The sequence below is a fragment of the Lepisma saccharinum genome, chromosome 4, assembly GCF_977018435.1.
Source record: "Lepisma saccharinum chromosome 4, izLepSacc3.1, whole genome shotgun sequence".
NCBI lineage: Eukaryota > Metazoa > Arthropoda > Insecta > Zygentoma > Lepismatidae > Lepisma > Lepisma saccharinum.
The window spans coordinates 55,931,584-55,949,046 of NC_139232.1; the positions used below are offsets into that span (position 1 = coordinate 55,931,584).

At 38.9% G+C, this 17,463-nt stretch overlaps 1 protein-coding gene across 2 annotated transcripts in view; it reads left to right on the plus strand.

Annotated features, from left to right (window-relative positions):
• The window catches only part of LOC145986477 (cytochrome b5 domain-containing protein 1), a 122,749-nt gene that overhangs the window by 79,575 nt on the left and 25,711 nt on the right, over positions 1–17,463 (plus strand). The window contains exon 3 of one of the 2 annotated variants that reach the window (XM_083120526.1): positions 13,798–14,016. The exons of the other annotated variant lie outside the window; for it this stretch is intronic. Within the exon in view, the coding sequence (XP_082976652.1) occupies positions 13,798–14,016 (219 nt within the window). The remainder of the gene's footprint in view (positions 1–13,797; positions 14,017–17,463) is intronic. 2 annotated transcript variants of the gene reach the window in all.

Genomic DNA, 17,463 nt, shown 5'->3' on the forward strand with positions numbered 1-17,463 from the left:
TTTGTCTGTATATTACACATTAAATAACTGTTTTGTTGCAAGTGTGCAGTTGTGTCGGAATGGAACCCGTCTCAGCGGAACTATATTCTGCGCGCACGTTTGGATCTACATATGCGAAAACCTGCTGCAAACTTAACCTGATGCGAGGCTTAGATATGAAGGCTGTGGTTCGACTATGGACCCTAATCGACGATATATGTGTAGCTTCGTTACCTCAAACACCTGCGTGTGGTGGTGTTGCATGATGCTACTTCAGAACATATTCACAAATTTTATCCATGTATGTAATAATTTGTATCATATGCTTCCAGGGAGTATTTTCCATCCTAGGTTTCTTATTTTTTTTTTAAAAAAAAAAAAATAGTCTCAATTGCACACTCTGTAACAGTGCTCAGCACGGTGATGGCAAGGATTAAGTTCATTTAATGAAGTGCGTAACATCACATGGCTTTCCATATCTCAGAAATAACAGCAGATGAAGATCACATGAAAGATAGAGTATTCCACAAAGGTGCCTAACAGCTTGTCCAAGATCCACGCTGTAGAAAAACATAAGTGCAGAAATGACTGTCTGGCACTGTCAATTTTCACAGCCATAGATCTTCTATAAAGGCTATTATTACTACACGGTAATTTCTTCCCTTAGCCTATATGTCTCATTACTGTAAGATTCAAATATCAAGCTTTATTGGAATAACACTGAACATTGTAGCCTACTCCTGCTACATTCTGTAGTAATAAAGTATTGTTAGGTGGCAGAACAGGCTCAGCCTGAACCTCACCTACTCAAATAAAGAATTTGAATTTGAATTTGAATTTGAATTTAGTTACAATGTATGGATAACTAATATCTTATCCAAAGATTGAAGTCCAAATTTAGGCTTGCGCTTAATGTATGTAAAACATATCCTTTGTACTTAAATAATTACGATAATTCAAGTTTCGACAAATGTACAGAATAAATAATCTTTTTACTTTGTCCTTTTACAAAAATAAATGTTTTTCAAGAATTACTTTGAAATACGTATCACATAATACGATATGCTGAAGACATTATTGAATAATAAAGCTTCTCTGTCGATTGAACTAGAACATTACTTCTTCTTATGGCATTCGATTCTTTAATGTCTTACACGGGTTTCATAACTTCGTGGACTTTAACTTGCGCAATTTGAATACCGTGGTACAGTTAAGCGTGTTTTGTCCGTAAAGAGAAAGGGTGAAATATGCTTGCTATTGTTTTCATTTATTATGAAGAAATTATTTGTACTCACTTGTGGAGTGTGATACGTAGACTAAAAAATTGTAACCTAAAGAATTGCAATCGTGTGTGGCCATGGACGTCCGGAAGCGGGAAAGGAGGGGCCGGCACCCCACTGGAAAATGAAAGTAAACAAAAAATCATATATTTCAAACATTAATTTCATTTCAGCCACAATAATATGTCTTAATTATTGCACGAACATGATAAATTCAAATTTAAGCAATGTTTTTTTTTTTGAAGGAACAACACAATTATTGAATGTGCCTTCTTCCCCCCCCCCCTAGAAAAAATATTTTCCTTGCCCCTTCCTGGAAAAAAATCCTGCGGACGTCCATGTGTGTGGCGCAATCTTCAGAATAGTTGTTACAAGTAGAAATATAAACCGGTGAGCCATTACATTATGACAACCCCGACCCGGAAACATTTAGCGCGCCTGGAGCATGGTATATAATGGGCAGCTCTACAGGCTCGCTGTTAGTAGTGTCTCCGGCGTCAGAATGGGGAAAGCGGCCGATCTCTCCCATTTTGATAGAGGTCAAATTGTGATGGCATGGCGCCTTGGTACCAGCATCTCTGAAACGGCACGGCTCGTTTTCTGCTCTCGTGCCGCTGTTGTGAGCAGGTATCGAAAGTGGTGCAACAATAGCTAAACAACGACTGGTCGTCCAGCCGTGTGTGGACAGCGGCTCATTGATGCCAAAGGCCAGCCGTGGCTGTCGCTCAATGTTCTGAGCGACTGCAGGGCCACAGTGCGAGAAATCGCCCACAGGTACAATAGTGGTGACCAAGTCAATGCTTCACAGCACACAGTTCACTGAACACCTGTGCATATGACTGCGGAGTCAAAGACCCAGTCATACAGCAATGCTGATTGCACTCCACCGAAAGGAGCGCATGAGGTGGGCACAAAATCATTGAGACTGGACTATGGATGATTGGAAAATGGTCGCCTGGCCCGATGAATCCAGATTCCTGGTTAATCACATCGACGGCCGAGCACGTGTACGCCGATTTCCATCGGAGGCTATGACATGATTTCACGGTTGGACGGAGACAGGCCAGTGGAGAAGGTGTGATGTTTTGGCCGATGTTTTCATGGGACACACTGGGGCCCATTATTCCGGTACACCAATCCCTGCCGGCTCTCTGGTATCTGGACGTTACTGGGAACCAAGTCCATCCATTCATGTCAACAGTGTTCCCTGCTGATGACGGCCACTTCCAACAGGACAATGCGCGATGCCACACTGCCGGAATTGTGAAGGACTGGTTCGAGGAACGTGGCAGTGAATTTGCTTTAATGCAGTGACCCCCAAATAGCCCGCATATGAACTCCATTGAATATTTGTGGTTCGACTTGGAGAAGCGTGTTCGTGCTACATCACCACCGCCCCGCACTGTATGCCAACTGGAGGATCTGCTGTTGCGCTTGTGGCATGAGATACCCCAGTACACCTTCCGCCACCTCGTTGAATCGATGCCTCACCGAGTGGCCGCGGTTCTGCGGGCTAAAAGTGGTCATACACAGTATTAAGTAGGTGGTCATAATGCAATGGCTCATCGGTGTATGCCTACCTTATAACCCGGACTTGGCATTTTTGGCTTCAAGTTGACCCATGTTAAAAGGCCCACGTTTTGGGCCTGGCGACTAAATGTCTGTGTTCATTCTCCTATGATTTTTATCAAAATGACATAATGTTCTGAAATAATACATTAAAAATAATCGATTATAGTACAGATAAACTTAACAAATAATTTGAATCATATTTGCCTTTATTTCATTTTAACACATTCCTGTACAACGAGAACAAAACTGTGACAAGACTTCCATTACTGAATTACATGCAGGTGAATACATTAGGATCTTTCAACTGTGATGATAATAATGTCATCGGATATTTCCTGAATATGAAAATTTCCAAACATTTTAGTGTTATACACCATTCTTTTGGACGCTTAAATGTTACGCAAATGTACAAAAGTGTAACAAGTCACAGACGTTGAGTGCATAAATTAAAAAATTTAGTAAAAATTAAGGATACTTTTGATTGATTGAGCTGGTTGAGTGAGTGTCCATTTATAAACTTCTCTTCGCGATTAGCCAAAAACTAATCAATAAATCAAACGTTAATAAATTTAAACTAATCATCCATCTCCATCGCCGCAATTAGCCTAAAGAGATGGAAGAGCAACGAAAAATAAAATCTCAAATACAATTGAACCACTATGTGCCAAACGAATTCTTGGGTCAATCGGATCTGCGGACGAACTGAATTGCCATCCATGTTTCCAAGAGCTACTAAATGCCTACCGCTTCGGGAATCATATTTTCTTCCCGATCCTCCTCTGCCCGGCATTCCATCACATGATCTCATCTCACCCAGCCTCCCAGATGGGCCGTAAACCAAGAACAGCCATTTCATCACCTACCACTAACAGATGCTCTGATTGCTATCTGAAGAGGAAGAATGCACACTTGGTGGGAAAAGGGAACATGACTTGGCCACTGTGGCCGATGCGGAGAAATATTGCCTCTTTCTGCAAGATCACCTCTTTCTAGTTTCCCATATTCTGGTGACATCATTCTTTTTTAGTTTGAGGTCATATCGTTGACACTATTAATTAATTTAATAATATAATTTTCAAGAAAATAATTTTTGTATAAAATTATTATATTAGTAAAAAAGTAAAAAAAGAAGGTAAGGTGCTCCCCTGTGCTTAGCACCACGCCATGAAGACGTATAGGAGGTGTAGGGGTAACGCCCCACACTTTCTTGATCGGGTCGTAAGTGGGGGTGATGTGATCAGCATCACGCTCCTGACCGCCCTTACCTGCCAGGGTTTCCCCCAGGTACCCATGTTATTCGACGCTGGGTGGGCGCCGGGGCCGCTTCCAACGTTAGAAAAGTTCCCGGATTTGAACCGGCCAGGGATGGTTAGTCAGACGCGTTACCGACTGAGCCACCGCGGCCACATATTATATTAGTAATAATATTAAAATTATTTTATTGCAACTTATATTATTTTTATATCCTCTATTTGGCTTAATATACATGTATTTTGGTTTAAACTCGATTTAATTGTACAAGAAATAAAGTCATTATAACATGAAAATATAAATAAATATAAATAACCTAGGCCTAAAATAAAATTAACTTGATATTTTATAAATTTCACATCATTATTATTATTACATCCTTCGGGAGATTTATCTACCAGATCCATCAGATGAGTGATTTCTTCTCTCTCTCTCTCTCTCTCTCTCTCTCTCTCTCTTTGTCTTTACATTGCATACAGTTCATACTTTGTAATGCGTAGTTATTACCTTTTTTTGTTAACTTTTTCAAACCTCGTTCACGAAATACTTTACAAGTTAGGACGAAATTTTAGTCATAAAGTTTACGTTGCTTGACCATTGATATCTCAATCTCACTTTTGGACTTTTGAAACTTAACAAACCAGTTATTCTTTGGATTAAGTGGTTATATTAAGACATGAAGTTCTGACGGGGATCCTGAATTTTACGTTTCGATTTCAAACTCTTTTTTTTCTTTTTTGTAATTTTAAATTAACCATGCGAATTTCTAGAACTGGCAACTGACCCGTTCAACCCCCTCTTTCAGGCGCGCATGCAAGGGGGGGGGGGGAGGTGCTGGTATCCAAGAAACAGTAACTGAAGATTTTAATTTTTGAAGGCATGTCTTGTTAATTAGGTGTAGTAAATTAGTTGTGTGAACCTATCAACCGATAGTAAAATAACAATGTTGCAATAAGCAACATTTCAGTAAGGACAATTAGGAAACTATTTAAAAGGAGCTACTTGTCCCTGGTCCATAAAACCAAATGACAGCGACAAACGGACTCGGATAGACGTAACTTGGTGGGGACAAGGGGTGGCCGTTCCAACGTTTTCAGATTTAAGAACATTTACACGTTGGGCGTATATACCTATATATATACCTATATATATATATTAATCTTATGAAACTTGAGGTTCTTGTTCTGGCCCTACAACGTTAGGCTCCAAGTTACGCTGCTGATCCAATGAAAACCGCATGACAATCCTGGCACTCAAAGGGCTGTACCACTACAGAGTTTATATTAGTTTATTATTCATGCCTCCCCGATGGCGCAGTGGTAGCGTCGTCGCCTTGTAATCAAGGGGTAGAGATACTCGGTAGAGGCACATAGTGGTTCGGATCCCACTTTAAATTGTGGGTCCAGTCCCAATTAGCCTTGCTGTGCATAAAATGGACTTAAAACACCAATTCAATCAATCAATCAATTTATTCATGTGAAAGCAATTAGTGATTTAATTAATTTATTTCACTTCGTGCATCGTTTGTAATCGATGTGATGTATGCTCTGGCCTATCGGACGATATGGCTTATGTCTCCTAACTACACTTGCCTCTACTTATGAACACTCACCCTCACTTAGTACTCCGGCAGTATGTTTCTTTATACAGCATAATGGCAGAAGATGCAATTCAACTTACATGTGAATCAATATAGGCTGTATAAAACACAACTTACTACTAACTTCGTTGACCCTGTACATGCAAATATCGGTACTGGTACAGGATGGTTTGGAACCATTGTGCACATTTATTACCATACGCTGAGGAGCATTTATGCTGTTTCGCTTGCTAAATTACATACTTTTTAAAGCGTGTCAGTCTTCTTCATTACTGGACTAATATAAAAATTTGATTTGCTTCATTTTGTGCCACTTTGGCAAATTTACGAAGACGGGGATGAGTGATGATGTGATGAAATTGATGAATAGACACTCACAAACATCCATACTCAGGCCGGGACGAACTCGGGACCCACGGCGTCGTAGCGCGATGTACTAACCACTCTGCCACGGGGGCCGGCAATAAAAAACTGTGTAAGCTATTACGTAAAGTAAAATGACCTCCATCTCTGCAAACTCGTACATTGGCCTGAAGAAGTTCGCTGCACTTTCTGACTCTCTCTGCACTCACGTGTCTAGTTGGTTACACGGTGCAACACCGACTCGTCTATTCGTTGATTTGGTGTCAAGTAGCGTGCTTGGTGTCCGCACCGTTTGCACTACGTTCTGGAGCGGTGTAGTGTGTGGTGTATGATCACGTGGTGCGTGCTAACTAATCAAATGACCGTTTAAAGCAGCAGACAGGCATTTGTTGAATCTTCTGAACTTGAACGCCGCTATTCGTCTTCTTGGTTGAACATCATTTCCTTGCACCAGCCTGACACCGGGATAGACCTGCACTACACCTAGTGTCAAAATGTGTAGCGAACTAGACGGAACTACTATACCCCGTCACAACTATCTCTGCAGCAAGGCCGCGCATAGCGTCAAAGAAGGGGAGGAAACGAGAGGACAGAGAAACAGATGCAGGCCACTCATATTGTTACACAAAAAACAATCAAACTTTTGTATTTCATGAACTTTTACCACTAATAGCCTATTAGATTTACGTGTGCTATTTGAAATGTAGCTTCTCACCATGGCCGTAGGCAGGAAAAATTTACGCGTGGGGTTCATTCATAATTGTTCCCAGGGCATCGCCAGAAATTTGAATAATAGAAATAATAATAATAATAATTGTACAATAATAATTAAAATTTCATAATAATAAAACAATTTTATTCCATAATAATAATACTAATAATAATTATTATATTATTGTTATATCATTGAGGGGGCTTACTCAATCCAGCAGATGAGTGAATATCCAGCATAAGTTTATTTTTGTTTTCTTTTACGTTTCATACAGTGTGTACTGAAATGCACAATTATTTTACTGCGTCATTAAACTTTAGATACCGTCAAGAAAAAACTTAAAAAAGTTAAATGGAAATTTTAGTCAAAGTTTTTGTTGTTTGACTTTAAAATTAAATTTTTTGGAATTTTGAAAAGTGTGGAACCAGTTATTCTCTTTAAAAGCTTAGCCTGGTGCATGGATTGTAACCTCAATCGCGAACGTAATGCGCTACGAAACTGGAGATCCTTGGTTTGAACTCCTATCAAGGGGGATTTATTTTCGACTCTATCGGACGGGGAATTTATAAGCTGGAAAGGGAATTTTGGGAAAATCATAAGGGAATCTTCAGTCTATATTCCTTGTGACTGGAAAGATGACAACAGAAGTTATAATGGAGGGGTCGCCGGTGGGCTGTGATTCCGAGAATAAATCCTGTTTCACTCAACTTTCAGAATTTCAAATGTATGAATATTCTAGCTCGATCGTTTCAACATTGTCTCCTTGTATTTTTGTGATGCTTCGAAAAAAAAAATTGAAAATTTGTTACAGATTTTTGTTTCTGAACATCCATTAATCCAACATGTCAGACGTTTCGGGGGCGGTTTGAACCCTAGAAACCCATCCTCTAAATACGGACATGCTTCTCACCAAATATTTTCAAGTCTTTTCGTATTCAAATAAGAGCTGCCGGCCCCCGTGGCGGAGTGGTTAGCACATCGAGCTACGACTCCAAAAAAACAAAACTAGAAGTAAGAAACAAAACTTGAAGTGCTTTGATTACTTAGCAAGCCGCAACAATCTGGCAACAGTTGTCTCCTAAAAGTCCTTCCTACACTGGGGTATGAGAACGAATTAGGCGGGAAGTAAGAATGCACAGCACGATAAGAGAAGGCGGGGGGGGGGGGGGGGCGATGTGCCTCAGATCAACGAATGCAACAACTGCTACCCTTGTAATCCGCAGGCACATCCTTCTCGCCTTTTGCGGAAGTTTGTGTTGACGTTCAGGATGGGGATATCTCATACATAGTGGCTCATAGTCTTCTTCTTCTCTTCTTCTTCTTCTTATTTTACAGTGTTGTTTGAACTGTAACTCAGGAATTGTTCCTCAGGCATGATTTCATAGTACGAGAATCAGGGGAACTTAACTCCAAAAATGCTGTTTTCAGTTTTGTTAAATAAACTTCACAGATCCCAGATCTCTATTTGGAGTCAGATTGATATATCTCCACTTCTAATCCTTAGCAGTAAAGTGGAGCCACCTATCGACAATTTACTGACTCTTCTAAGAGCCAGACATATTCCTAAAAATACATTATTTCTTCTCTCCTGTAAATTTGAAAAATTGCCGCTACGACCCTCTGGTTCTCACAAACGACGATTTGGTACATGTAATTCTTAGTTTTTCTGACACTTTTGGCTAATCGAGAAAACGAGGATGAAAGGTGATAAGATGGAATTGATTAAAGGACACACACACACACACTCATGGGCAGCGTCCCCCCAACAGAAATTCCACAGAAGATTATGCCGGCTGTTGAGTCCAGACGCCAGAGCCTCGCATGTCTGCAAAATGCAGTCCAGGGTGTACTTGGAGGAGAGGTAGACATCGAGTGCCTCCGGAAAGAGTTACGTCTTACACCCCCTTTTTTCAGGAAACGTGTAACAGAATTAATGGTTACTTTACAATTACTTTTCTGTACGTTTCAATAATAATGAACACAGTTATTGTTTGTTAAATATATAAATAGAATTTTAGGTTTCATAATTATATTTGCTGCGAGCATAGTAGGTTTTCTGTAACGTATTTTTTATTGTGTAAGAGTTTCATTTCGAATATGTTTATTTCTATATTTTTATATTTTGTACTATATGTTAAATTTAGAGGGTCGTTATAGTCACACACACACACATATACATTAAAAACCTCGTATGTTTATATCATAAATAAAATTCATTTGTAATGAATCCATTGATTGTTTGGGACCTCTCACGTCATAAAGCGGTGTGCAAACCACTAACCCATGGAGGCCGAAAACAATAAATAATTTTTACTTTTTGCGAAGAGTAACTATAACTTAGTTACTTTCTGAAACTTGCTCTTCAAAAGCTTTTAATATATGCAATAAAGTTTTTTTTGTTTCTTTTAGTACTTCAGAAATATCATAAAAATTTTAAAAATATATTTATTATTTCTGGTAAGGTTACGCATATATTTATCATAATATTACCCGTGGCTCTACAGCCCGTAAGAGCCTTGGCCTATCTCCCGACTGCCAGCCTCCCTCCCACAATCCTACCTGGAGGTGTGGAGATCTTCAACCAGTAATGGAGTGACGTGGGGTCAGCAAGTCGAACGAACCCTCAGCCGTTATGGGAGTGTTCCGAGACCGGGTTCCACTACTCACTTGTAGCTCCCCAATTGTCTCACGATGGTGGGTTGCCACCTATCGTATACACAGGGCGAAAACCCAGAGACTAAACTCAGCCGGACTCGAACCCTTTCCTTCCCGCAGTCGAAGTCCAAAGCACAGCGCCTTAGAGCGCACGGCCACGGAGGAGGACTACACATTATTTATTTTTTCATTCCATTTCAGCTCATTCAAAGTTTTCTTTAAGTTCACTTTATGCACAGATAGGTTAATCAGGCTGGTTCTACAGCATAAAGTGAGATCGGAACCACTATGTGTCTCCATTGGTGATGGAATCCCTTGATTACAAGGCGCCAGCGTTACCACTGCGGCATCAATGGATACCCTGTTTAGTTTCCATCATTTTAAGGAATACATAGTACATTTTTGGAAAGAGCGTGATGTCAAAAAACATATCTTACGCTAATACAACTAAAATATTGAAAATGGCTGTAACACCGCCATGTTAGGCAGATTCCAGTCGTATATTGGCATTCATCTTATTCGTATACTTTCAAGTTAAGAACTTGGATTAAATTGTTTATACTTAATTATTCTCATAATTCATGTATATATTTACGTTTTATCTTATGTTATGATATTATTCGCGTACTTTTGCAACATTTATTCAGAATTTATAGACTAATAATTATCCCAAATAATATATGCAACGTTTTCATTGTTTTTCAAATCCAAAATGGCTAGGATTATTTTTATCTTTCACGCAAATTTTGTTGTTTAAGCACAAGTTAAATACATTTCTCCTTAATATCGATTTTTGTTCAACAATGTACAAGATTGAAGTAATTTGTCTTCGTTATAAACTAAATTTTTAATCAACCATTTTTATGTGCAAGGGTAAATATGATTTATTTGATAAAATCAGTTTAGTTATTTCTATATAGTTTAATATTGTAATATTATAGCAAAGTATTTCTCCCTCGTTTTCAATAAAATATCGTTTTCCTATTGGCTGTTTATGTTAGGAGTGGGGGAACCACGCTACGTGTTTTTGGTGACGTAAAAACTTCCACGTTGGCATTTTTAATTGTTGCCAACCTGAACTTTAGCTTACTATCGCTAATTAACATTGATGTGTTATATAAATTATCAGTTTTTCTTGTGTTATTTTATGTTATGAGTTTGTATTATTGTAAGATAGAACAATCTGTTATGCTGCGCCTCGCGCTTGAGGTAAGCAGTTGAGGTCTTGCTATTAACTGTGAAGGCGGTGCGCGGACTCTCGTGTTAAATGAGTTGCTTATCACTGCCTACGAGCGTGCATGACCCAACAAAATTATAATTTTTGGACATTTTAATTATAAAATATTTGAATTTTATTTACTGTCTCGTGTCGGTCGCAATTCGGTGGTTTCCTTCCTGGAGGAATGTGGAACGTCTTAATCCCGATCCCTGGGTGAGAACTGGTGCTTCCAACTGACCATCCGGAGGAAGGAGCGGTGTGTTGCCAATTCGGATCTCCATACCCTGGAGTTACGATTGTGGTCGCACGTTGCATTGTTTTTGCAACGTGCCACCACAATGCTTAAACAACAAAATTTGCGTGGAAGATAGAAATAATCCTAGCCATTTTGGATTTGAAAAACAATGAAAACGTTGCATATATTATTTGGGATAATTATTAGCCTATAAATTCTGAATAAATGTTGCAAAAATACGCGAATAATATCATAACATAAGATAAAACGTAAATATATACATGAATTATGAGAACAATTAAGTATAAACAATTTAATCCAAGTTCTTAACTTGAAAGTATACGAATAAGATGAATGCTCATATACGACTGAAATCTGCCTAACATGGCGGTCGTTACAATTTCCCCTCTTGTCGGCATGAGTGTATCGAAGTATTTGTTTTTCAACTAGATGCTTACTATCGCATAACACAAATAATATTCGATTAAAACAATTATAAAATTATGCACTCAGATTACGCTGAGGACATAAGTACTTGACTGATCCAAGTTTTCTCTCAAACACAAGAATTTCTGACACATGTATACATGCATATATTGCTGAATAATACATTGATAAATTTGTTGCGTTGAAGCGTTAAATCGTGCTATGTAAAAAGGTGGTTAGGGCCCCGTCCAACGTGCCACCATGGATGCCCTGTTTAGTTTCCATCTTTTTAAGGAATACATAGTAGATTTTTGAAAAGAGCGTGATGTCAAAAACATATTTACGCTAATACAACTAAAATATTGAAAATGGCCTAAATATGAATGTAAAACGAGGGAATAACATATTCAGCAAAATCAGTTAACGTGACTAATTTCGTTACTAATGAAATCGTCATGACTGCTTTAAAAGAAATTGTTTTCGAAGGTCAGTGGCTGCTTTGCAAGAAAGCTAATCGTAACTGAACCTAATCGGCCAAAAATTCAGGTACAGTACATCACTTTATTCTCTATCGTGATTTATTGTTGTTGTTATTACTATTGGCAAGAACGTTTAGGTGCCGAAATACTCCATCAGTGACGTGCAAAACTGGGGGCGGCTTACGTATATATATATATATATATTAGTATTCGTTCTTCATCTTGCCGTCTTTTTCTGCCTTTGATGTGTTTATTAGGAATACAAGGCCAAAGAGGGGGTTAGGACCACCACCAACTCCTTCCTTCCTCTTGGGCAAGCCATTGACTCCCATGCATCCCTCCGGCGGTTCCCTTATTACAGGGTCTGCAGCAGTAGTACATCTAGCATTTTCGTAAGTGGGTTAAGGAGGGGGAGTGTGTCTTCTTTTTTCAGTAGTGAATTCCATATTTGGCCATCTTTCCAGCATTTGATGACATCTTTTAATAATGCTGAGCCAGCTCCGTGATGGCGCGTGACAGCGTCGTCGGCTTGCAATCAAGGGGTCCCGGGTTCGGTACCCAGAGTAGGCACATAGTAGTTCGGATTCCACTTTAAACTGTAGGTCAAGTCCCGTTTGCCGACCCACTGTGGCAGAGTGGTTAGCACAGCCCGCTAGAATGCCAGGGGTTCCGGATTCGAATTCCGGCTAGGACATGGTTGTTTGTGTTTGTCCGTAATGAGAAAAACTGATAAAATAGTGAAAATGTATAAGTGTGAAAGTTGAGAAAGAGGTGAATGACGGGGATAGCCCCGCTTAGGTGTATTACTTTAAAAAAAAATAGCCTTACTGTGCATAAAGTGGATTTAAAACACCAAATCAATCAATCAATAATGCTGAGCCACGAAGGTGAGGCTATGCTTACAACTGTTGTAATACACGATAACAAACAAGAAAGACGGCTGGTGGCCGAGTGCATTAAGTATGGGCTTTTCATCTCGGCACTGAAGTTTCCGGTTCGAGTCCCTGACAATGAGTGTTCTGTGTCGCTTCATCAATTTCATTTAATCATTACTCATCTTCACTGTAGCCATCATCCGACACTTAAAGAGCGATGATAAAAGCTATAATACAAAAAAATAATACAACAATAATACTATAGGTTGGCAATATTTGTTCTGAGAGTAAAATATTGTAACTGAACATAAGGTTTTAAGAATAAATTATTCATTCCCTCAGATTTTTCCCAATCACTAATATTTTACAATATAGTTCAATTTAACAATTTAATAAATTATGAAAGTTAATTTACACTTAAGTTCCCATAACATTCTCGTAATTCGAAAATGCTCGATAAAAATTGCTAATTTTTGCGTCTGCCCAGTGACGTCACCAAGGACTTGGAGCGGGGGTGAACACAAGGACAGACGAATATCGTGCGGACTTTCTTAGATGGTTATGGTTGTTAGGTATATGGGAAATACGACTATAAGAATTTTTTTTAAATATGTGTACTTGCAATCTTTTCGTTCCTTGGCATTCTTAAAAAAAACTATAATAAAAAAGAAATATGGGCCAATTTTAATGTTATATCCCCCAACAACCACCTTAAGCACGCCACAGATGTTTTTTTTCCACATGAACTTCTAGTTTTAAAAATGCATTACGTTTTGAAAGGTGAATCTAGAAACTCTGGAACATGCATACCTTATTACCATTTTCCACCATATCTCTTGAATTTATTCTTTTCGATCTGCTTTTTCTGGCCGTAAATTATGCATTATAATTGCGGGGGAAAAAATAGTTTGAGAAGCACGAAACCCGAAAATCGCAGCACGCCAGAACTGCAGTAGTTTCTATTTCCCTCCTAGGCGGCGTTGGTGGCGGCGTATCCGTGACGTCACAACCGGTTTGTGTCGTCTGCAGCTGCTGTGCGATGTATCGACAAGCGATCGGGTTAGAAATGTCTGGGGGGAAAGTGACAGTCCTCGAACTTGCTGCTGTCAGTGCGATGCTAATATGATTTGTGCGTGTGCGTCTCTTCGCAGATACGACACCGTATCCATCCGATCACAGGGTGCAGAGTTCCGTACACGCCGCACGGCCGGGTGCCCCATGTGGGACTGCAGGTTCCGACCCCGAAATGGCGACCTCTAAACACGCTGGCTTGGTGGAATGACCCTCAGTATGAAGTCGGTTGGTTGAGTGCAAGATCACGACCCCTCAAGATACTTAATGTTCTCACGGGACAGATGCACGTGATTGAAGTATGTACACTTTTTTATGTAAGTTCTAGCTTGTATTAATTATGCTGTTTGTTAATTTCCCTTGCACCTTTTTGTAAACTAACTTCCTCGTATGTTTACCGGCTATCTTCTTTACAACGTTGACTCTTATCTGCTTGTTTAGCTTTGATGCATTTACGCTTACAAAACCATGGTATTAAATTGAATGCAGTTGCTGTCACACAATTTGTTACACTTCGTTGCTGTTACTTCTTTATCGGTATCGATTACTGAGAAATAGATTAAAATAATTCACTACAGCTGATGCGAAAGGTAACCTAACATTCGGATTGAGTGGCAGTCGTAAACAAGAATGACACATTCACTCTTACGGTTTCGCAAATCAAGAATGACTGATTATAAATTTTAATTGTCAAAAGAACACTCTCATAAGTACATGACAATTACAGTGAACATTTTAACAATTCAGTATTGTCCTTCCATCAAATCATTGTTAGATATGTGCAGCTCAAATTTGTTTTTGATAACCAAACATCCTATACATGGATGCACAGTAGTTTTCATAACTTTGAAGTGATTTTTCTACTGGTGTACTTTTAACAATGCCTGCCTGGATTCTTTGTTATGGTTGCAATGACAGAATAGACAAATGCTGCGGAGCATGCGCACAAAAAAATAATCAAACTTGACTTTTGGTATTTAAACAAATATTTCAAAAGGGTTTTACGATTTATTTTTTGCCGATTTGTTAAAAGATCCATTTGTTATAAACTGAATTCAGGCATTATATCTTAAAGGTGCTAAAACTATCGTGATAGCAGATTCCCTGCTTGAACAAAAATCGCCCATTCCTTGTATAATTTCAATATGTATAATGCTAATTTAAATTTATGGCTGCACGCATCAGAAAGAACAGCTGGTTGTCATGCAGTGCCTTTTTCCTCCTCTTTATGTTTCGCAACATTGATGCTTTGAAAGGAATGCGTAAATGAACCCTATTCTGCATACATAGCATATTGCAATGTGTGTATTTACATGTATTTCCTGTCGAAGAACGAACGTGGCGAAAATATGTGTCTACGAAGTGCGAAGGTTGCGTTGAATCTCTAGCGTGTTTTGACACTCGCGTGCCCCCTCTCGAGCAAAGGCTATCGATTTTGAGGAAGTCGTGGCTCAATGTTGCCAGATTGTGCACACAACAACAAACTGCGTACATCAAACTCGTGTAATTTTGCTGACATATGTGCAGAGAAGAATTAAATAAAGAACGAATCATTCCCACAGTGTAATTCTATATTCGGTCTTCTGGAATTGTTCTCGGCACGTGAAGAGAACAGTTATTCAAAAGCACGTTTCGTATTTTTTTCTATTCTTTATTTTATTCACGTATTTCTTATCTCGTGTTTTCAATCATGCTCCCCAAATTTAATTTAATTTAAATGGCACCGAAGGCGAATATTTATGAACAGTGTTGGTGGCATACAGGATAGTTATTTCATATACAGTGTAGGTGTAACCTACATTATCAAATAAAGATAATCCATTTCTGATATTAGGTTACCAAAATAAAAATTGAAGTGTGAAAAATTAGAATGAACTGTACAGTCGGGTCGGACAGGTCAGAATTTATAAATATGCAGGGTCGGGGTTAACAGTATCCCCTACCCCTCTTTCTTATTGAATGCTATACATATGTGCAAATGTATAGCTGATCTATTACTTTTACTCTGGACTAAAACATGGCGACATTTTATTCAGGAACAAAAAGGCCATTAGAAGCTATATTGTAAATAATTGTTTTCGTGTTGTGTTTATCAATTTCAGAAGCGTTCAATGGCTCCAATGCAAGTTGCATGGCAGAAAATTATATACGAAAATTTAAGGATGGCTCTTTTTAGTTTGTAACTCAATAATGACCAAAATGTAATTTACCATGTTTTACTCCCGAACCCTTCAATTGTTAGGTTACTATTTCAGATCTAATTGAAGCATCTTGTTTTATTTTGTTTCCATTTTGAAAGCCATTTCTCCTTTCCCGTAGGGGCCCTTGAGATGGAAGGTTGGGACTGAAGCCACCTCGTAAATCTGAGTTTGATCCTATAGAATTAGTTGTCGCCCAGTGATTTATCTACACACCCAGCACCCTCCCAAAAATTTCTCCTCACCCCTCCCCCCGCAAGTTTTCAGAAATTTCCATTTTATGGTTATTTTGATTAAAATTAACGTCACGCCTCCCAGATGGAATATTCTGGGTAAATCCCAGGCCCCTCCCTCCATGGCATATGACCAGATGGACCAACCCCCACCGCTTAGGATCTGCGCACGCCACTGCTGCTCACCCCTTTTTTATTCTTTTTTTTCCTTCTTTTTCATTTCGGGCTCTGCTAAGGGAAGTTTCAGCATTTTTATGGCAGACGTCATGCTCGGAATGCAATGGCGAGGGGACCGATACACAAGCGTCAAAGAATGCAGAGGTAGAGGTTTGGCATTTGACATTTCCGCCACTTCACTAATCTACATGCGATTCGTGCTGCCTGTGGAATGATACATGCGCTTCTAGGACAGAATGCAAATGCATTCTGGTTCACATTCCACTGCACAACAGCCTATTCGAAATCCAATACTCCTTTCCCGGTTTTGAAACATTTGCGCACAAAACATTTTAAAAAGAGCTTAAAAAATATTTGTTTTGTAATTGTTGTTCTTCTGACTGGCTGATGAGGCTATATCCTTTCCCCCTAAATGCATGAGAAGAATAAAAATTTGAGCATAAATTAAATTTATTGATTGATTCGGTTTACTTTACTTCGTAATTCTGTCACTTTTGGCTAATCGCGAAGATGAGGGATGACTGATGATATGACGAAATTGATGAAGGACACCCATTCTCAGGCCCGGATTCAAACCCGGGATCCTTGGCGTCGTTGTCCTGAAAAGTCCTGAATTAAAATATGAATGAAATGATATTAGTGAATGAAGTGTGATGGGGGAAGCTTCCGCATAGGGGCTTTCCTTATATATATATATATATATATATATATATATATATATATATATATATATATATATATAATAAAAAAAATCGGTAGACTGTCTGACTGACATATGGATTCGATTCCCGAAGTGTTTCTAGCAATGTCCCTGCAATGAGCGGTTCTGTGGTTTAACCAGCAAACATTTCCCGGAATATATTTCATATTTACTACATTATCTCTCTGCTTGTGTTAAATACCAAATATTTCCCGTACTCTGTTTATGATAAATCTGGATAATACCCAACGTATCTGTTATTCTAACATTCTTTTGTCAACAATAGAGATTTCGCGATGAAAGCCATTGCCTATTTTAAATATGGTAGTGTCTACTGCCACGTTCTTTTTCTGCTGGAACCTCAAAAAAGATGCGCGCGGTAGCAGACTCTGTCTTTGTCTTATCGTGATTTCATCATGCTATGTATGCAATTACGTC